Source organism: Neodiprion fabricii, chromosome 7 (genome assembly GCF_021155785.1).
Source record: "Neodiprion fabricii isolate iyNeoFabr1 chromosome 7, iyNeoFabr1.1, whole genome shotgun sequence".
NCBI lineage: Eukaryota > Metazoa > Arthropoda > Insecta > Hymenoptera > Diprionidae > Neodiprion > Neodiprion fabricii.
The window spans coordinates 16416864-16440160 of NC_060245.1; the positions used below are offsets into that span (position 1 = coordinate 16416864).

General features: G+C 35.4%; 2 protein-coding genes across 3 annotated transcripts in view; both read right to left on the reverse strand.

The window, feature by feature from the left end:
• Nucleotides 1-17913, reverse strand: part of LOC124186204 (3-hydroxy-3-methylglutaryl-coenzyme A reductase) — a 48361-nt gene extending 30448 nt beyond the window's left edge. Inside the window, exon 1 of the mRNA XM_046577699.1 lies at nt 17784-17913. The gene's annotated coding sequence lies outside the window, so the exon portion shown is untranslated. The remainder of the gene's footprint in view (nt 1-17783) is intronic.
• A 35-nt stretch (nt 17914-17948) lies between these two features.
• Nucleotides 17949-23195, reverse strand: LOC124186214 (protein phosphatase methylesterase 1). Of its 2 annotated transcripts, XM_046577725.1 has the most exons (9): nt 22969-23194; nt 22277-22469; nt 21553-21662; nt 21207-21440; nt 20999-21064; nt 20117-20451; nt 19753-19885; nt 18776-19471; nt 17949-18426 (listed from the first exon to the last, which is right to left on the reverse strand). In XM_046577725.1, exons 1-8 carry the CDS (start codon nt 23040-23042, stop codon nt 19453-19455), a joined length of 1164 nt encoding a protein of 387 aa, XP_046433681.1. In that variant the 5' UTR covers nt 23043-23194; the 3' UTR covers nt 17949-18426; nt 18776-19452. The 2 variants fall into 2 exon arrangements, with proteins under 2 accessions (XP_046433681.1, XP_046433682.1); XM_046577726.1 differs by lacking the exon at nt 20999-21064 and having other exon boundaries at nt 22969-23195.
• Between the last annotated feature and the right edge of the window lie 102 nt (nt 23196-23297).

Consider the following 23297-nt stretch of genomic DNA (forward strand, 5'->3'; position numbering starts at 1 on the left):
GGCCCCAATCACTCGAGGAAGTTGGGATATGTTTGATGTACGGTGGGTAGAAGTAAGGAGGACTATTTCCGTCTATAGAAAGTGTTCATAAAATAGAGTAGAATTAAGATGGCGTTGCTGTAGCAAAAGTTCCACCAAACGGCAATCACATTGAAGTCTTATTGCTTATTAGCGCCATTTCGGTGACTTGTTGAACCAATATTTGGCGCCTTTTGGTGGACAATTTTTCAGTTGAATATCCAGATGAGATACTCCGCCATTGTGTAATGGATAGGCGGCCAAAAAGTGGATGAAGTTTGGGAGAACTACACTGTCAAAATTGACCAAAAGTGACCGGTGTGGACTAGTACGGAACAAATATCGTGGTCAATACGGAATTTGGATATTAGATAGTGTTGGATTGACACCATTTATTGTATTATTTATTGAACTTATTTAAGCATTTCTTTTGTTCATTGGCAATTATTTTCCATTGCGCACGCACCGCCTAGCGCCAAATATTCATTTTGGTTTGCATATCAAAGGACACCTGATTTGTCAGTGTATACTTTAAATAAACAAATAAACATCATAGAAGTCTACGCCACATTTTATTAGTGTATCAGTCCCAACGTCCCATTTATTCATTTCGATTGGGGTTTGTTTTATTCAAAAGTATTGAGATCGAGATTCGATCACGTATTTTGTTCTGATAGGATCAATTTATAGGATGCAATGGTATTGACGATAACATTGACTTTGTTTTGCGGTTGTACGATGTCTCGAAAATGGCTTAACCGATTTACTTCAATTCTGGAAAATGAGGATGATGAAACCAGCCACCAATTCAGAGTAAGTTCTAGAAAACGAATTTTCGTCATCAAACTACATTAATCATCAGATAAGAATCTCGAATAAGTTTTTCCGTGGAAATCACTGCATGTAAGTACTTTGTGAGAGTCGGCAGCTCAGATCAACATAATTTTTGAACACAGTATTGTTGGAATAGTTCATCCTCTTTCCCCATAATCTCAGTGTTTTTTTCTATCATCATATTTTATCAACAAAAGTTTTTAACAATTTTAAAAATACTCAAGTATTTGCATTTGAATTGCATTCGATTTGAGGTGATGATACGCTACTGAAGCTGAACCAAATATTTTTTGTAGTTCATGATTCATTTTCCGATCCCCCCCCAAAAATAAAAAATTGTTGAGATCAGAATATTTTTCGTCGTAGATCATTTGCTTGTTATTTACTCAGAATTTTTCGTATATTTGTTTTATCTGCTCGCCACTTTGCAACGCGACAAAAATCGAAAAAGTGACTTAATCCTTTGAACTTCAAAACAATCAGCCCTGAGAAAACTAGTATTCCAGTTCGTTTTGGTAACGCTTTGGTCACTTTTTCAAAATTTTTTCACCTCAAAAAATGACGAGCAATCACGAGCGAACGATCCGCGTTAGAAGATACAAAAATTTCCAAAATGGCGGGAAGGGGGGGGGGGACTTCACAGAGGTCACAATCATACACTCTATCATTTACCAAAATTTGAAGAAATTTCATTAGGCACCTGCTCAGAAAAAGTAAGAAGTGTAAAATACAATTTCGCCATATACGACGGAGGGGTAACATTAGGGTGGTCCTTAAGTAGTGTGTTGAAGAATTACTTCAGATTTTTATGATAGATATGAAGCTTAATGGATGTCACTTATCGTTAGTGAAGTGAAAATCAAAGATTAAAACATAATAGAGTTGGAATTAATGAAAATCAATGGCATCATCACATTTCCTGACGTTTTCTGATGGCTTTCCAGATATTTCCTCTGTCTGGATACACTCTCAGAATTAATGTTAATTGACTAAAACCATTCAAATGAATAGCACTCGTGCCCGCGATACTCATTCTACAGTCTTTGCAACTTTCAATCACCATTTCGTCTAACTTGACGAGTTAGTAACAATATTGGGTATAATTTGTCATTTTATATTCCAAGACATTTAGTATGACTAGGTAGTTTTTTACGTAATGTGACATCCGCAATAAGTAACACATATATATTATGTACATATATATATATTTTTTACTCGTTACGGTGTATGAAGATGCGTCATTTCAGGATGGACCTGATTAGTCGGTCAATTAGCATGGATCACATGGATTCAGATATCTTCCAGTCTAGGCTGGATTTCTGTCAAAACCGGCAACGCAGCAGTGTTTGATATACGGAACAAAATAAGAAATTGAACAATTTTTCCAAATGCTTACAAAATGGATGTTACCCAGTCAATCGAAGCAATTAGATAAATTTGAAGTTATTCAGATATTATGCCAGTACTAAGTAATCTAGTAATTAAGAAGTCGTCAAACAGCCATTATTATATTATCAGTACCTACTGCTATAGAATATACCGTACCATCATTTTACCGTTGGTATGGAAATGGCATAAGCATTACGGTAGAAGCCGGGAAATTTCGTTGTCGAATCGGTCGAGAACGGGACTAAAAATCTCATTAGGAAAATTTTTAAATCGTAGCTTTAATAAAACTGTACGTCCCTATCTCAGTCATTGGTAAAGTGGATCGCTGATAATGTTCATCACGAATAATGATGAAATAAATAAAATCAAACATGGCCGATCGAAAATACCGACTTGTTGAATATTCACCGCTTCTACGATTTCAGATTTTCTTTCACTTCCAACAGGGTGATAGAGACGTACAAAAGCACACGCGTAATCCAGGATAACTGATCCCATCAGTTAGCTTTCCGTAAATATGGCACCATTCGACAAGGAAATTTTCAGGTGACGGATCCACAAGAAGTCTGTCGCGACTTGTAAGTAATTTCATTGGTTGGATCTAACGGAACAGGCCAATGAAATCACCGGCCTTAGTTCAACGTTGAACGTCCAGGAGCGCTGTAAGTGCTTATGACGTCACGAAATGGATATTCACAAGCCAAGTCAGCCGGGCCTCAAGTTCTTGCGTGATCTATTTATTATGGATTGAAACTTTGATATGGACGATTATTTCAAGTAACCAACCACTCTTACACGGATGTAAATAGTTTAATTAACATTCAAGTTCAATCAGTATGACTAGTAGCTTCAGTTCGTTTGATACACTATAGATGTTATGGATGCCCGTCGAAGATGCTTTTTATGTGTTTCTAATAGTGGAAGAAAAAAAGAAAGAGAGAGAGAGAGAGAGAGAGACAGATGAGAAAAAAACAAAATAAATAGCTGAAGCCTCATAATTCCGTTGTGCAATTTAGCTTTGGCCTCTATAACGGTATTCAATTTTTATCTCTCCGGAAGAATCCGAGGCCGAAAGCTATTCATAGTATGGTTCTAACACATATATCCTTATATCTAAAGGCGAAAACCGCGAGAGTTCAATTTAAGCTACAGGAGTTTAATGTTTACGAAAAATATGGTGAAATCAGTTGTATTATAACAGCATTCACGTTATCACAGAAAATAAACTTGAGTTTTCTTTACGCAGAATAAATGTGGTTCTTTAGTAAGTCCGGAGTCAGTAGAACCCTTTGGAGAAGTCTATAATTCACACTAAAGTTGTTGGAAAAATACACAAAAGTAAAATTCATGCATTTTGAGAACACTTTGGATGGTACTTTATTATAACTGAATGTATTAATAATGTTCTGCCCATAGTTTTTCATATGACTACCGCTGTTATTAGATACAATTCATAGCGAGTGTATAATTCCATTATTTTCATACATCTCAATATAAATCGATTTCTTTCAATCAAAAATGAACGGTTTAAACTTCATTTTTTTTTGTAATCTAACTCTTAGTATTAAATCGATCCATGTTATGTGAAAATCCTATTCATGATATTCAAATTCCGCGCCATATCGTCGGATTCGGGACGCGACATTTGTAACCTATAAACCGTCGTGTTTATCATTAAAAACCTTTTCGAAACGGTCGGCAACGTCTCTTTTTCAACATATCATGACTTATACAACTGTTAGTTCAAAGTCTGGTGTGATATCAACTACCTGACATTTTACAATTGACAGTATCGAGAATTGTTCCGCAGCAGGTCGAACCTTGGTCCAGAACCGGCATTGTATTCCTACTCTCCAATATCCATTATTGCCGTTTTTATCAAGGTTTATGGATTTTGTGAAATAATTGTGACAGCACTACCGTTGAAAACACATGAAACGGCCATGAGCGCAATTTTAAAAACCCCAATTTTCAAAAGGCTGATTTTCGCATTTTGAACAGATAATCTGGTCTGATATTCAACAATGGGATTCATTCAATACCTGTTAACCATCAGTCAAAGTCTCGTGTACAGATAACGACTTTGGACAGACTAAAGAACCACCTTGAAATGCCTTGCGATTGTTACGTGTCAAACATGTAAATAACGTACAGAGAGTTCCTAAAGACTGAGTGGCTCACCTCATAAAATTTAAAGCACACGCGCTACAATCCAAGAGCAATTGTTTGGCAGGGTGACCAACCGTTGTAGTCCACAGTTTGCCGTGATGCATATAACCTCAATAATTTGGACAATTGTGAGTTGAGCACATCTGCCACCGACAATTGTAAAATTTTTGAGGTTATATACATCGCGGCGAACTGTCATCTGTGACGTTTAGTCGCTCTGGTAAACAGTTGCTCTCGGATTGTAGCGCATGCGTATCAAGTTTTAACGGAAAACGGACTACCGTTGCCAACCTTAAAGAAATTTCTTTAGATCGGAAGAAATTAGAGTCCATTCAAAGAAAAAAGAAAATTTGTTGTCTTATTAAGAAATATTGTAATTTAGGCAGGAATCTGAAGAAAATCTGAAGATCTTTGACGAAATCTCAAGACTGATAGCAAAATCTCTAAATACGGTCTGTGAAATCGAAACAACAGACTAGAAATCAACCAATTGTAAGGTTCGTGAGAAAATATGCACCAATTAGATGGCATCTCCAATTTTAATTTTCAAACACACTTATTTGACAAGATGGTGGTCCTAAATATTAACAATAAAAACATGTTATATAAGTAAAAGTTTCTAACATCTCAATATTTACAATTCAGATTGTAGGATATAAATCTGTCTGTGTTACCTCGTTCGGAAATTATCATAATATATTTCTAGGAAAATTGTCCATGTTGAAAAGCGAAAAAATGAAGTATATTATGTATTCCTGTATTTATTGAGTTTCAATACCGTCAGGCATCACCGTAGAAAATAGTAAATTTGAAGAATTATTGTGGTGCCATCTAAATAAGAAATCTAAACAATTGTTTCGGAGTCGTTTAAAGAAATATTCGTCTAATAGGTTGGCAACGCTGCGATGAACCATCTGGTCGCTAGAAATTTATTCTGTGTACATGGCAAACGATGATAATCAAAAAATGTTAATGTTACTAGCATTCATTATCATACACCAAGTCTTTTCGTGGCTGCGCACCACAAGGACTCCTAATTATAGGCAAATCAGGGTTACAAGTTCACTCCGGAGCAACTCCGCTGCTCATTTGTTTTTGTTAGTACTGCGTCAATTATTTCAGTCAACAATGTACAAATATCGAAATTGTACAACTGTCATCGTTGTCGTATTTCTTCACGGTGAAAATAATGCGCTGATTAGCTTGTGCACTATTATATATTGTTCTATAACTATCATTTCGTTCTTTCAATAAATTTACTGATAATCCGTTGCATAACGGTACGAGTACATATACGATTACATACACTTTGAAAAGCTGGTAATTAATGTTCGAATAGGATATTCCTGCAAGCCGTTTGAAAACCAATTTACATAAATAGTGATCATAATTATCCGAGTATAATTGGTGAACATTGTGATCATTATTCAAGTTAATATCTCGATAGCCGAAACGATCCGATCAGTTGTCCGTCATTGATCTGATTTTAATTGAGAATTGAATTTACCTATTCAAAAACGAAGCTTCTCTTGCATCAATATTGTCGAATTGGTATAAATTTTAACGAAACATTTGTTTGTGACAGGAGATATACTGTTTTTGCCAACGAGGTATTCACACAGAGATCAAGTGACGAACGATTTCGAACAGGTTCAAAGTGATTACAAGCAATTTAAAAATGTTTACAAATGGTTTCAAACTAATTTCAAAGGCTTTCAAGCTATTTCAAACGAATTTTCTATTATTACCAACGGTTCCAAACTAACTTTTGCAAAATTCAACCTATCTCAAACTGATTTGAATAGATTTCGGAGTGATTTCAAACAAATCAAGTGATAAACGATTTTGAATGGGTTCAAAGTGATTACAAGCGATTTTAAAATTTTTACAATCGGTTTGAAACTAATTTCAAAGTGTTTCAAGCTATTGCAACGGATTTTCTATTATTACCAACGGTTCCAAACTAAGTTTTGCAAGCTTCAAATTATCTCAAACCGATTTTAAGCGATTTCGGAACGATTTCAATCAAATTCAAGAAATTTCGTGCGATTTTCGAACGTTTACAAAGAAAACTGGTTCGCGATTTCAACGAGTAAATACCCCTCAGTTTTTTACAGAATATAGTGCTTCATATGTGACCACGAACTTACAAATTCCATGGAGATTTGCCAGCTCAAATTCCAAGCACAATCCATCATCATTCAAAAGTCTTTTCAAAAGTCTAGCAGAAGCCTCGGAGTAAATATGTAGAAAATATATTCTTTACACTTATTTACTGTCTAAACCCGATCGTGAGATGAAAGGCAATTTTTCATACACTACATACCGTGGATAGTGGCAAGGAGAACTCTGGAATAATAATGTACTAGGAAGCGTCTGGGCCATATATATATATATATATATATAGATATCTATATATTAACATACACGACTCTTCCGAACGTTGGAACAAAAGTTTAGTCAGAAGCAGTGCATAATGTCTGCTGAGGAAATCCCCAGGTTTAAATTGATTGCAAACGAGGCATCAAGACATCAGCATTACTAACCCAACCAAATCAACTATACTCATACGACCCAGGAACAATTGATGAAATACTTGAGACAAATCAGTTCCTCGAATCATTACGAGGTGATCAAATGCCCGGGGGATAAAGAATCGAGCAGAATTGGAATGGCAGGAAATCGCATGGGGACGACTTACGCGTTGTTACGGGGTCTTGGAAGTTCTTCACCGTGTTACATACCTACATTAATTTATTCTCGGAAGACAGTATAAAACTGAATACGCCCGATGATTGTATTATAAATTTTAATTTGAACACGTTATCAAGACAGACGCAGTTTGTCCCATTAATACACCGCACAATACGAATAGCACTATTTATTGCAGCACATGACATACACTGCGAAGAAATGACGTCATAGTAAAGGTTTCTCCCATATGCCTACACAACGTATACCATACTCCCCATGTACTTTTAATGCCAGGCGTATGTATTTACGAACGTGCTTAGCATTTCATACATGAATTACACTCTGCTTGGAAAACTCGTGTGACGTGTTATCCTGTATGTAACATTCTACGTTATTCATATTTGCTTGGATTAGAAGCATCTATAATCACCTGAATATCGGGCATTATTTTTCACATCGGATAACATTATTAGTTCATACCTACTTTTGATATTCTTCATTTCTTTTTCCCCTGTAATTCTGTGCCTGTGATAATCAGCGTTCGTGATTTTTTCAAATTCTTCAACTTGACTTGTTCCTAAATTTCTAAAAATAACTTTACAAGGGGTTACCTCACTGTCAAAGTATGAACGTAATACTTTCTTTTTTTGTTTTGTTTTACGACTTTCAAAAGTAAGATAAGCAAGATATGTAAATTAAAAGTTTTCCCAGACAGAAATATTACGTGTCTTTCTCAAAACTATGTTTTTCAACACGGTGTAGACGATATCTCGAACTGTGATCTGTGGATCGATTTCAAATTCGATACACATATTCAAAGGAATAATATTTTTCAATCGGACAGTGTTGTTTGATTTTCTGACGAGAAAAAACCTTCAAATTATTTTTCAAACAATTTTAGACCAAGTATCATAATCGCCCGATCAGTCGTTATATACAGATTTGTTTAATTAAATATAAATTTCATCGAATATCAAAGTTCCTGGAAAGTTAATTTTTCGTCCAGTAAGAAATTCATTACATAAAATTTATAGTAGAGTGCGGTTAAAAAAAAAAAAAAAAAAAGTGTCCCATAAAGTGTTGCTCTTTCGACTGCAAAAAGTCACATTCAAATAAATAATGGAAATGCAATGACTAATCGGCCCATATACTTTTTATTACACGAAAAAACCAACATTTTTGAGGATACTTTGCGCAAGAGAATAAAAGGGAACCATCGTAATGAAGGATAATGTATTTTTGCATAAAATTTAAAAAACCGGATGATTTTGTGAAATACAATTTGTCCACACTTTTTATGTTTTTTTAACTCAAGTGGAAAAAAAAACATTCAGTTAACTATTTTTAATAGCTCTTCACGTTTCTGAGTCATATTGGTTAGAACAATATAAACGGCAAATTTTTCGGAACTTCATAACTTGGGGACAAATTGAGTTGAAAATTTCGAAAAATCATTAATCCTCCCTTCGGTAGGCAGAATAAAAAATTTTAATAATGAAAAAATTCACAAACTTGGTCCTAAAATCACATCATATTTTAAAAATAATGCTATTCATTTATCGATCGCGAAGTAACTCTATCATAAAAACAACTCGTAGTAATTTTACTCGATAACTATTGCGACAGAACAATTGTAGAAAAAATTTTGATCAAAATCAAAAATGGCGAGGGTCAGACGTTGGTTGTATTAGCACGGAATTCCCTATATATAATAACGAAAACTCTCTGTGACAAGTGATCTGCAGAAATGAAAGTAAGTGTAGTAGCCTACTCGGACGCTTTCGCGAATATCAACGTGCCAGCTCGCACTTTAAATCGCGTGTCGTTTGAGAGGCCGTAATGAATGTATTACTGAATAGTCAGTGTACAGAGAGATTGCTCTACCCACACTTATAATATAAGTATATGCATTACGTCGTGCGGGGATAACAGATACGAGAAGTGATTTCAGGATGTTTCAGAAGAAAATAAATTGCCATTTTCAACCATGTCACCCGTGAAAAAGTTTGTTTAGGTTAAAAGAAAAGTTCTGTGAAAAGATGAGCGTTTTTCATTTTTGTAAATTTTTTTTTTTTTTTAATACTTTTCAAGTATCGCGAATGAAATTTATTTTCCATTGCTTACATCATCAATGATATCAATTTACGTCGCGAAGAAAATCCACACTTGTAATATCAAATCTCCACTGTTTTGATGTTTGCGATGTGTATCTGATGACTTTTTCATTAGTAATTTAATCTTGTAAAATAGTTATAATTCAACGTGAACTTATAAATATTTTATGAGATTAAGGTGCAAGGATGATATATTGTTGTATTATGGATCGTGACCTTTGCGCTGAACATAAATGTCAGGAAAGAAATAGTAATTGAAGTGTAACGTAGAACGCTTATATTTTCACAGAGTCTTTCTTTTAAGGGGGTTCCTAACCCAAGAGCGTTGTATAACATTAACAATATTCAAAATTGTATGGGTTCGGGAGTAGAGGAGGTAAAAAATTGGGCAAATTGGTTTTAAAACTACGCAATTTCAGCGGCGATAGCAGCCACAATTTTCACGTTACGAACTGATTTGTTCTTTCAATTAAAGCTGAAATTGCGTACTTTTAAAATCAATTTGCCTAATTTTTTACTTCCTCTACTCCCGAACCCATAAAATTTTGAAAATCGTTAATGTTATACAACGCTCTTGGGTTAGGAACCCTCTTAATCTAAAGTAACTTTTCAGGGGGTGCCACGGTGGAAAATCGAAAATTCCATTTTTCTTCAACACCCTAATGCCACATACATATGATTCGCAAAACCACCTCTGCTGCTCTGTAACCGGTTCCGAATAGTCGTTGCACGTACAATGGAATCACCGCAATTCCCTGAAGCGTTGGCGGCAATCATTACATTATACACAGAACTCGAATGCCAAAAGTACCGTAACGGCGATTCTTCTACACCTATAGTAACATTTTACGAATGGATTGTCTGCTTTTTCTTCGACGGTTCTAACACTGCTGGATGACGTTAGTAGAGTTTATATGTATCGTTTCAGTCTCTGGTATACATGCAGTTTTAAATACATCACCGGAAACTGTGCGAATGTCTCCCACCTCAAACTTCACAAGACCACTCAATTGAATGTGGTTTGAATGCATTGCGTGCCGCAGATCACGTATCCGCCGAAGTAGCGAATGTATGATACTGGATGCGTCATCCAACATTGGGACAAGTTGGTACAGTACAACTCCTATATGTATATTCGACGCCACGGTGCCTAGAATTCCAAGAACTAGAATTTAAGGGCTAGTGGAGGAAGTCGAATTCAAGTGGTTCGAATAAGTAGGATTTCTACTTTATGAGTAAATTTGACCAAACTTCCATGAGTTGATAGTTCGTAACGTTACTGCAACTATGCATTATCAGGGAAACTCGCGTTACTTCGAAACTTCCGGATTGTCTGAAGTTGAAATAACGAATTCATACAGCTTGAAAATACAGCGATGTTTTTTTCAACCTTTCATCACGTTGCGTGTCCTCATCTTTCTACAACGATTACCGTGTACTTTCAGCTTTTCCTCGAAGGGCCCTGGAAATCATCACATCGGATCAAGTTCCCACCTTGTGACTTTTCAAAAATCGCGCCGTTGGATTTGCTGTTAGAAATGGTAATTCGATAGTGTGAACGTTACTGTCATGAAAAAGAGGATGATCAATGAAGTGAGATGAGCTTTAGAAAGTCCCTTCCAGTATTCCCGATACCATTGGATAGATGAAAATCTTCTTCCCGCATCCAAGCTAACATACACGATCAACCTTGGCAGTCAGTTTTAACATTTTAACCATCAAATCCGAGCCCTTGAGCCATATATAATCGCGAATCGTCGGTCAAAACTAAAATTACATGTGAGCAATGCGTGTAACAAGGCGATACGCGGACTTGTAATATTCGCATCCGCAGGACGATTGCGCTAATCTAATGACAAGGTCGTGAACCTTGACCGCCTTAGTTTTACAAATCGAAAGTTATATGATTTGGCTGTTATTGCAGCAGAGCATGGCACGGTTATTGTATTAAAATGATGAATTATCACTCTAGTGCAAATGGACCAACCTTGGCTTACATTTCTCCGTAATGGTCCAAACGGCGCGACGTGCAAGCTGTACAGAGTACGCGAACCAAATCGGAGAGGATGCACGGGAGAGTGAAGTTGTCATTAAATTAAACATTAAGGTCATGCAGTACTTCTACCTTTACCGACCGAGCAAACTCTCCCTCTTTCATCCTATATTAAACAAACAAACGAACGGAAAGGGTTCGAAATCAAAAGGGGGTGAATTTGCTCGGTCGATAAAAGTGGGAGCACCACGTGACGTTGAAAGGATTCAAATGTTACGGTTCTGCTCGGAACGCGCTGCAAAAACTATAAAATTTTGCCGACAAACCGTTGATTCGTTACTTTCTCGCTTCAAGTTAACCATTCATCAAGCGTCCAAGGTTGCTGCCACCAATTTTCGTCCTACGTGAAGTTGGCTCTCCACTTTCGACAAATTAATGTTTTGAATATTGTTCACAATTGTTCTAGGTTCGTTCCTGACCTGACCTAACATAACCTTGGGATCGTTAAGTTTCGTGACTTTTGCTCGTTTTCCATATCCAACGTTGTCATTTTCCAACCACCATTGTATTCGTAAAGATTAAGATACTCTACCGAAAATACGTTATACATGCACGGAAGGAAAGGATTATTTGAGTCGAGTAACATTCGTTTGATTCAACTAGATGTAGTCAAATGCGGCGAACACAACGCTTACTTGATTCAACAAAATACTTTTGTCGGAGGAAATACTTGGGCAAACTTTAATATGCAATTGAATCAAGCCTTTGAATGATCAAGCTGACTATCAATCTACTCAAGATATCACGGCGCGATTTCCTTGCGATGATGTAAATTTTGTATCAAGAAAATGTGTGATTGAAATGAAAAAAAATTTTAGTGAACGCAACCTCAATCGTTTTGTATAAAAAATATAAAATTGTTGTATCAAAACAGATTAAGTTTGTTTTAAATTCATGTATTGTCAAGTCAAGAGTTCAATCGTCGATTCAGGTATTGAAATTTGTTGTTACAAAAATCTTTTGCACCGACTATAAACATCACATATTATTCAAGCGCAAAAATAGTATTCTTCGAATGATATTATTTATAATTCTATTGACTTAAAATTTTGTGGGATTAATTTCAAATATTTAATAGGCAAACCCGAAAACTTGTCTCATTGAATATGTAGAAGTATATATTGAACATGTTTCAATAGTTTTTCGTTGATTTGTCATCAACATCAATTTCAATGATCCGAAACCTTGGTATTATGCTCTTTTCGTTTATAATAGATGTTATGACAAACTTCTCTCACGTTGTCTGTATCTTAGTTCCTAGCCGACTACCCGGTTTTATAAATATCTCTGAAGTTACTTCCGTAGCGAGAAAGTTCACCGCCTAGTGGCCGTTTATAGTACTAGCATACTGATGTTTACGATGAACATATTCTTTACTTGTTTCAAAGCATGTGTTGTTTCTTTTACCTCGTAAACAAATCAGCGCAACTGATTCAACCAGTTACACCAAGAAAAATCCGGTTAGATCAACAAAGTATGGCATTCAATCGATGTAAATTTTTTGTTGGCTATATTCATCTACTTATTTTATTCGAAGTATCTAATCGTTTCTGTCAACGAACATGAGGCTTGGAGGAACAATACATACACTTCGAATGAAACGATAGTTAGTTGACTCAATTTCGGAAACATGTCAAAAGGTTCACTTCAACGAATACTTCACTCGATCGCGACGAGAATGACTTTTGTTGAATCAAGGAACTCACTTGACTAAATCATTTTGCCAAACTAACTAAATCGAAATCGTTGAATTGAAGTCATCGTATTTCGAACAAATAAGAGATACTATATTGAAGTCAATGGACTCCAACAAGATCTATTTTGTTGGTTTAAGAATTCCTTACCCTCCGTGTACTAATGTTGTAACTGACTGACAGAAAGGGGTCAGAAAAATTTCGATACGCAGCCGTAGTTAAATTATCGTGAATCATCCTCAAAAACAAACTCGTTATTGCCACAGACAAGTGTAAATTGTAAATCGAACGTTTGCGGGCAAATTTTCATACTCACTATTTCCATAAAGTATATTGTCCATATAATTATAAAATCAATTTTCTTCATCTTCAAGACAGTTGAAGTACCTACGTGAGGTAAATTTTACATGTTAACTGGTCAGCTTCGAGCATGGAATGTAGGAGGGCGTCGACTCATCGGTATTTTAGAAAGTTTTCGAATCCGTCGCGAGAACAAAGAATGGGGAAGGGCTCAAAACTTCGGAATAATTTAAGGAACTTCAACACGGTAAATAACAATTTTGGGAAAGATTCAGGCGTAAGTGTGCGCGTGTTAATCATTCATTCGTAGAAATTAAAAGTTAAATATAGGTTTAAAAATTGAAACTGATGTTGATTGAATTGGATTTCGTGTAAATAATTTCACCTTATCGTGAAAAGAAATAGAAAAGCGCTAATACAAATTAGTAAAATGTTCAGTTGCTAATATCTCCCCCCCCCCCCCCCCTCCCCCCCATAGATTATCATATTCATCAACAACTTTAATGTTTTTTTAATATGGTAGGAGGTCGTTAACTCTATACAATGAAACGCGTTTGCATATACAGAGCCCTACATGAAAGTTATCCAACGTTTTCAATTAAAATTCCTGAGCTTAAAAGCTATTTTTCTATCATTAAGAAGCTATCATGAAAGTGAATTTTTCATAACTTGAATAGTTTTTGAAATTAGATGTTATCTTATTATCAGTTTCAAAATAGTAACATTAACGTAACGAGGGATCAGGGAGATAATCATTATTGTTCAATTTTGGAAGGAATTTTGTTTATCATGTAAGTCACGATTTTTTCCGAACAAACGAATTGCTAAAAGTAACGGTCCTCGTATCTTTTTTTTCATTCGTCGTGTACCAAGCCAATTTACTGGACTCAATATTTTCAACTAAATTTACTACTGATAATTTCGCAATAACAATTAGATGTACGGCTTCTAATTGTAAGAATTTAATAACACCAACTACCTGTTTCAATTTTTCTGTGAATTCTTGCAATATCGCTAATCGACAATTTATACCGATTCAGTTTTAAGACACTAATTGTAAAACTCATTTCCTAATTCATGATGAATTTTTCGAATAAATTGTTCGAAGTGTATGATTAATCCTCAATTTCTTTATCAACATTAATTCATTGTATTTATTCATTCTATTTAATTTATTATTCTCCAAATCACTACCCGTCACCACAAACTGATAAATAAATCCCAAGTAAACAGAAAATTTTTATACATACCTATAGCAACTGTAATCTATAACGTAACTGGCCGAACGACGTTGTAAAACCACTTGAGAATATTCGATATATCAAATTGAAATCGGGCATCTGGCTCGCGCGAGAGGATAAAAATACCGTTGCACCTTTTTTTCCAGTTATAGGTGGGCCGCTATAAGGCGAATAACAACGAAAATAAGATCATGTATGATACTCCGAAAATTGGCATCTGCATATCTGCTCTCACTCATGTTCCATTCGCCGAATTACCAAACTAATCTGCTGTTCCGGCTAAATTATAGTGACATAAGAATGAATTTTAAACAGAGTATTCTAAAAAACAGTAGGTAATGTGTGCTGTGGTTTAAGTGGGAATAGAAACCGTTACGTGATATTTTTTTTTTTTCTTTTCCTTTCTTTCTTTTTCAAATCTTCCTCTTTTTGCGGTTTGTCGCAGAGAGTTGAAGTGAAATCGTAATCGCAAGTCACGTTTCAACATTAGCTAATTGCCTGCGGTAATTTCAGAATATTGAACCGATTTTTCTTGGTTGGCAGTTGTGACCTCGTTTTTTTTTTTTTTTTTTTTTTTTTTCTTCCATACGTTTTTCTTTGACACAGTTTATTTAGAACTTCCAACGAGTTCATTGTTACTTCGTATAATCCCAAAAAAAAAAACTCCGAGTAACAAGTTTCGGTCAGAATTGTCGAATTTTGATAGCTTCTTCGATTTTTCATCCGCCATATTGGATCCGCCATCTTTGATTTAGTAACAAAGTTCAGGCCAAAATATTGAGTTGAAAAACGTGTGACCGAAAGGGTTAAGCGATTGATTCGAAAAACTATTAATTAACGATTTACGCATATGATAATCTTGTGCGTGTAAATTTCAACTGGAAGACGGCATGATATTGAATTCCTGCGGTATGTGAGGGGAAATTTTTATCAGACGAACAGAAATAGTTTTTAAGAAATATTATACCATAAACTTACAAAATGGCAATGTGAATAAATTAAATTTCAACAACAGGATGTGTAATGAGTATGCTGATTATTGCATTCACTATCTCTTTCTAGTTCCCTGTAAATTAAGAACATGCCGTGTGACAAGATAAGATTTTTTTTAAAATGATCATTGATCATGAATGGTATCCAAACATTCATTTTCTATTTATCGTACACGTTGACGTGAACATTGCATAACAACAAGGAAGTAATTTCTTACAAATGTTTATGCCAGGTGATAATAAGTCAGTCTGATTGTTTTATGGCTGTTAGAGATCTTTCGAAATTGAATATTCTGTTTTGAATATAAGTATGAAATAATAAACGACTCGATTGAATTGCAAATATCGTTCAATTACAGGCTAATATTTTTTTTATTGTATTGAATTACTCTGGAGTGAAACCTGTGATAGGATTAGCCGACTTGTACTAAAGTACTGTTTGAAACACGTTTAATTTCCTATGCTGACAATTTTTACCAAATATTTAACGGCGATGTAACGTTATTTGTTAAAAAATGAAAAGAAGAACACTGTTAAATTAATGGAATATCGAATACTCAAATACTATTTTATTATCATGTTTGCATCGTTGAATATTTAATTTTAAAACATTGCACCGATATAGATTGTTATCAACAAATAGCATCGTTGAATTGACTACTAAATAAAAAGAAAGTGTGTTTCAGTGACTTTGTATAATATAGTGTTCTGCATAAAATGAGCCGTCTAGAGTGAAATCGAACGGATCCAACGATTTTGAAACTATTTAAAATAAAGTATTCATGTTTAAGGATGTACTGGCTGTACATTCTCAACCAAAAGTGAGTCTCTTCGAAAATATTTGTTAATTTGAGTTGAGATAAAAATCGGAAACAAATCAACCACAATATAGACAGTAAGAAAAGTAAATCTCAATAATAATGATGCCTAAAAGTTATAAATAAATTGTTTAAACGAAACATTATCTAACAAATTTTTAGGGATTGTTTTTATTTGACATGTGAAATGAATTCGTTGATTCCTCTAAATACACATGAATTTTTAAAGAATTTTCTCATTGTTTAGAGATTTCAGTTTTCGAAAATTGTAAATTTTGACAAATGGAGGAAAAACCGTGAATTTTGCATACGATTTCATAAAAGCGTTGTGCATTACAATAAAAAGTTTCCAGGGAATTGAACAAATAGATTCACAAATACAACCTTTACAAATTTTCGAAAACGGAAATTTCAAGATAGCGAAAAAATTCTTTAAAAATTCATATGTATTGAGAAAAATCAATAAATTCATTTCCCATAACAAAAAATTGCCTACAAATTTTTTAAACAATTTTTTGTTCAAACAGTTTATTGACAACTTTTCAGCATTATTATTCTTCAAATTTAATTTTCTCATCGTCTTTATTGTGGTTCATTTTTTTTTTCCATTTTTATCTCATCATAAAATATTCAATATTGTCTACAACACTCACTTTTGTTTGACAATGCATAGCCAAAGTATACTTAAGCCTGTGTCATTAATTTCCGTATCTTCTATTGTCATATTCTGATAGATATCTTCGTAACTTACAAAAACAATAATTTAACTATTTATTCATGTATAAACAATCTTGTAATGAAGTAATGAAAAACATTTATTATCGGCCAACTGACATCCTTAACTTGCATGGCTAGGAAGGGGATTCGACGTGTCTAATAACAATTAGTTTTAGGAATAATTGAACGCCGATGCCATAGTTATGTGACACTTTTTGAGTGAACACTTTCAAGCAGGAATAAAAAATGAGAAAAATGAGAAATAATGAACTGGCTGCAGGGTATCAGGATTTGTAAAAGCGAAAGAAAGGCAGAGAGGTAAATACAGAGTGTTTACTGCATTCGAATTTTCGTTCTCCAGGATAATGACAGGATAATTCCAGAATTTATGGAAATTTAGGGTACAGTAAATACCCTGTAGATAAAGAAAAAGAGATATACACAGATATGGAGATAGAAAAAAGACAGGAGAAACAAATTAGCGCGGACAGGTTGATCAGCAAATGTTCATTGTGTTTCCGCTTCTGGTGTCAAGTCGCAAACGTTATGCCGGGTATGCGGCTCAATTTTGAGGAATACGGTAAGCAGAAATTGACGTAACATAGCTACGTAACATGAAATGAGGTAACCTAACCTAACCTGACCTGACGTAACCTAACGTAACGTAACCTAACCCGACCGGGTGAATCTAACCTAAAAACGGTAAGCGGTAAGAAACAATATCCATGCGTGTATAGTAAAAAAACTCACCACTTGACGTGCACAAATCAGTGGAGCTGGTATTGAACTGTGACAATCACTGTATAAAACGTTCTGACTATCGGAGGGGAGGATTTAATGAACGAAAAGTTAAAGAAGAGTTTATACAACTTCATATTATACGTCCTTAAAACAACACTTTTTCAATCTGTAGCGTTAACGGTCCATTTTTGCTTCTGATTTTTAGTATATTTAGATTTTTTTTTTTTTTGTTCAACACAGTCACTGGTAACTGCACAAGATACAATTGTAAACATACATGTGATGCAATGGCGAAAACTTAACTATCAATAACCAGTTCACGGCATCGCGGTTATGTTAACAGAAGACGATTGAAAAATATCGTCTGCTCTGAACATAAGCAATATCTTGGTTGGAGGGATGTCGGAGGTGACCACATTTCCATCTTGCGGTTGAATCTCGATTCGCGATAAGGGTGGAAGCACACAAAATTTCATGGAAGCGATAACTAGAATGCAGTAAGTTATCGCGCATGTGCCACGGCTTTTACAGAACCCACAGCGCATGCGCAATAATATTACGTCGGATAAATAGCATGGTCGGTCAGATTCGTCAGTGTGATAAGAGTGATGCGAGGGTAACCGACACTCCGATATCATAGCCGTTGTTAACCCTTTCGGCCCGATCGGTGACTATGATCACCAAACGCCCGACGCTCGCTCTGTCCGAGCGGTGACTATAGTCACCCAACGCCTGACGCTCGCTCTGTACGTGCGGTGACCATGGTAACCCAACATTTGACGCTCGTTATGTACGAACGGTGACCATAGTAACCCAACATGATGTTATAATTTTTTAAGCATTTTATTTACGAGCGACTGCACTCGCTCTGCGTAAGACAGCCTGGTATTGTGCGTCTGACGGGCGCTTGCAGTTGTTCCGCAAGTACGGACGCTTGCCGCGACTGCTCGGTGAGCGGGGACGGCGCGACGTAGAATGCGTCCGTAGCGAAAGGGTTAAACGATAGAAAGCAGCTCTGTCGGGATTTTCGGGAACTATGAAAACTGGACAACAGTGGACCGACCATGAAGAATGCGGCGGATAATACAACCCGTTGGAGTGGTTCAACAAAATTTCGTAGAAATATTCTACTACCTTACAACCGTTGATAAGGCGTTTTTCTGAACCAATTTGTGCGAATTATTCTAAGAGATTATCAACTGAAAATATTAGACCTTAATTGATTAATCTACCTATTTTCAGTAAAGTTCTATTTGAGGGCATTGACAATGCACCCAATTTTGCAGTTACGCACTAGGTGTGCATGATGTATTTTCTTGTGTAAAGAATATTTGAATGCGACTGTTTGATGTATGCTTATTATCAATAGTTTGGTGAATGAGATTTTTTTTAAATCAATAAATAAACAAATGCGAATAAATTACAAATATATCACTCAAAGCGAGTATTATTGGTTATTTGATTAGGATTATATTGATGATCTCCATGCAGATCTCGTCTTGTTTTTTAAATTTATTTACATGCGTATAATACGGTTCTATACACATATGATCAATTGAGAAGATGAAATTTCAAAAAAATGATTCTTTTCTGATGTTTCTGTTTTGTTTTGCGATTTTTTATCTCGATATACTTGGTCGTCGTAGATCCGGTTGACAGCACTGCACCAAGCATGCATTTAATAAGCCGGTAGCGTTCTTCCAAAAAAGAAAAAAATAATTTAAATTCAATATAGGTCACTATAACTAATCTGAGAATTAAATTGTCATTCACGTTCACTTTCTTTTAATTAAGCCCAAAGAGCAACGAATTACCAAAAATATGTTTTAAAAAAAAAAAATGTATAACTGTCTGGAAATTGGCTACAAGCTACTTCAACAAGAATGATGATTGTGTTTCGAGAAATTGTTCACATTCTGAGTCCACGTGGATAGTTTACATAACTCAATATGCCTATGTTCAGTTTAGGAATAATTACCGTGAAAAGTCTGAGGCGGGTTCAGCAAATTTATGCCTGACCATAAATGATGCTACAGCTTCCGCCACTTTATCTGGAACATCCTCATGTACCGCATGACCACAGGCAGGAAGCACTTGCATTTGAAACTTGCCTAACAGAAAAAAAACCATTGAAAAACGGTTAGTAAGGCGGTCAAATTCCCATAAAACAGTATCAAATGTTATAGATTACATGAACAATACTCAATTAGAAATTCAAAATATCAATTACAACAATTACTGTTTCAGTTTGTTATGCAATGTTAATGCAAGGAATTGTACCTAATATTTTTACTACATAAGAAATTTATAACCATTTTTTAATGTTATAGCTGATCTCCTACCTTGCATTTGACCAACTGTAAGTTCCCTGTCGAGTCTATCTACTCCTGCCAGTAGCAGCATTTTGGGTGCCAAGACGTTCAGAAAGGCTGCAGACAAACCTTGGAACCAGCCTGACCAATGCTGTTCCGTTTTCCCCAGATCTATTCTCCACGTGTAATTTTTATTGCTGGAAGTGGCAGCCGTTGGAGAAGTGACTGTTGGTGGTGACATGGCCAGAGGTTCTTCTTCTGGGATTGCGTCGTCCCGCTGTGGCACTGGTTCCACATTATTTGAGTGGTCATGTGAAGCCAATACTGACGGAATATCGTGTGTTGCTAACTTGCCTGTTTTCGTACTGAAAAAATGTTGACGTACATTCATTAGCCTCCGCATAAAATAGAATAGTTGCATCTATGAGAAGGACTTGCTTGCATTTATGCACACATTCCCATTGTTCACCTCAATTTACTATGCATTCATTTTTATTTTTTTTATGTTACACGCAAAATGTTGTTTGGTACAGAAATTTGTTAATAAATTCATAATATGCTTATCACTCCGAATAACTCTTAAATAAAGTTATTGGTTTTCTTTTTCAAATACTGGCATTTGACTTTCATTAGAGTATACACGGTGACCCAGGATTATCGTCTCATAGGCTACCAATGTGTCCTTTGTAAAAATATCTGCCACAAACATTTTCCATCTTTGTCGCAGATTTGGTTGACGAGTGCATTAGTATCCTATGAGACGATAGTCCTGGGCCAGTCCGTATGATACTGTAGTGAAATTCCCATATTTTATCCACTAATGACCAGAAGGAATACTGCAACTCTTCGAAAATGATTCAATTATAAGAGACAAGACTTGTTGTATAAATTGTTTAATCTCTTATACCTTACTTTTTTATTTGCCCAGGAACAGATACTTTGGCCGAATCGATATTACGGATTTGCCCACTGCGTATACTGAAATAAACAGAAAAAGATTGAATAAAACAGTCACAGCTACTAATTCTTATTGAGAAATTTCATTACCTACAGATTTCTTTATCAAATTCCCAATGAAAAAAAATCCCAGTACACAAAATGCAAATAAAATAAAACTGACCACCATTCAATTGCTTGAGGTATAGTACTGAAACTGCTTGGTCGAGATCTGAGGAAACTTTGCATAGATGTGAGAGCATCCATAGCTGTTCCTTCAACAACGTCAATTACAGCCATCCCAGCAATGTTTGGAATCAATGGAGCCGCGCGAACTGCTACAGCGCCTCCCATGCTGTGACCAACTAATATTACAGGGGAGTTGTCAGTAGTTGCCTCTATAATTGCTGCTACATCACTGTACGAAAACGTATTCAATTATTTCATAGTTAAAATATTGGTGTGGAAAAATTAACACATGCAATAACCCTACTAAAGAAAACCTAATTATATCTAATTTTTTTCATTACCATGCTAACGAATCTGACGATAGATCATCGTCGTTTGTTGTATGTGAATCTCCATGACCTCGCAAATCTATTGCCATTACTTTACATATCACCATCGTCATTATTGACTTCTGAAATAAGTAACATAATTATAATTGACACATAAGTAGATAATAATTAATGAATGATACTGGAGATCAGTGTAAATTTTGGTATAGCATATTAATAAAGCTGATCCCTCGAACATCAAATTTGAACTTTTTGTGGACAATTATTATAATCAAAATGTTCCAATCGTTAAAAATCAATAACATAGAACTAATTCATGCATTTCATTGTAATATCGATCTACCTCCGCATCAGAGTATGGACATAACTTGAAATAATATCATTTTGAAGCTTTTCGCCGCAAAACAAATTGCATTACTTTTCAAAAACGTTTGCACTTACAAACTATAACGAGAATTTTAATCTTCATTAAACACGATTTAGAATAATAAGAAAAACTCCTACATTCATGTTTAATGATCACCTCGACGCATTGCAAATGTTGAATGGAAATTTCAATCAATTTTGTACACTGTAATTACCAGTGAAAATGAAAATCTTTCATGTTTGTGCATAGCGGAAGACGCACATCTGTTAATTGGAACATTACAAAACAAGATTTTTTATTGAAGACAACATGGCCTATGCTGATTATTCAACAGCTCAAAAAAGTGTAGTAATTATTATACTGACGAACCGTAAACTCCGCCCATGTCAAAGCACTGAAGCCCCCTCCATGAAGCAGAACTAAAATTGGGCCTTCATTTCCCTTGGTATAAATGTGGAACGTGTTCTCCTGAATTTTAACATCTTTAGACTCGTCAAAATATGGATGCCACTCGACAGGATCGTAGTCCCGCTTTCGTTGAAAGGCTCTTGATTTGCAGGCTCTGAAGAATACATACATAATCAAACAGAGTAAATGTAAAAGTAAAGGAATCAAGTTGAACGATTCCGCGATAGCCTTTTCTTTATCACATAAATTTCAAAAAACCAGTTAGTCATCGTATTGTAACTTTGGATATTAAGGATGGAGTTATATACAAAAATTACTGTGCATAGCGAATACTGAACAAATAGAAATCTGTGACTGACTAATTCTTATGTTATTACGTTACAACTGTGCAAATCAACGAATGCTAGAAACAATCAGTGAAAACGTAGAAAAAAAACAGGGACTAGAGAAAATCAACTCAGTGACGTGCAGCTATTGACTGATATTAGATACGTTATTGCAATACAGGTACATAAACGACGTACTGAGTCTGGCACCCTTGTTGACAGCAAGCAGGGAGCCTGTTTGCTTGCATATTATAAACTTCAAATGAACATAAGCAACGAGTTTGCGATAGGTTATGGTAAATTAAGGGTTATTGTGTGACAACTAACCTAGAAGGCATACCGAAATCAAGGCCTGACGGTGGCAACTTGGATTTCAAAATCGATTTTTGTAGTGAAGACATCGCCGCCGTACTTTTCCAACAATGATCTCCAGTTATTATCGATTGATATTCGCGGATTAATGTGATATCTCAATTGTTTCGTTCGTGATATCTAGCCCAATCCAAATGACAGTGATCAACACAAGACAAATTATCCTGCAGATATCAAATATAGGTATGCAGCACTGTTATACCTATATATATTCAATGTACAAAGCTTGAGTAGCCACCTGCATTACCGATCGTCGATAAAGAGATTTTTTTTCTACTCATGTC

Excerpts from the sequence above, each read along its gene's own strand:
- LOC124186214 (XM_046577725.1), bottom strand. The coding sequence starts at position 23,042 with ATGTCTTCACTACAAAAATCGATTTTGAAATCCAAGTTGCCACCGTCA. Across the intron at positions 21,441-21,552 it reads TCGTCAGATTCGTTAGCATG|TGATGTAGCAGCAATTATAG; the intron begins GTAATGAAAAAA and ends GTTTTCGTACAG. Across the intron at positions 20,452-20,998 it reads GTTCCTGGGCAAATAAAAAA|TACGAAAACAGGCAAGTTAG; the intron begins GTAAGGTATAAG and ends ACATTTTTTCAG.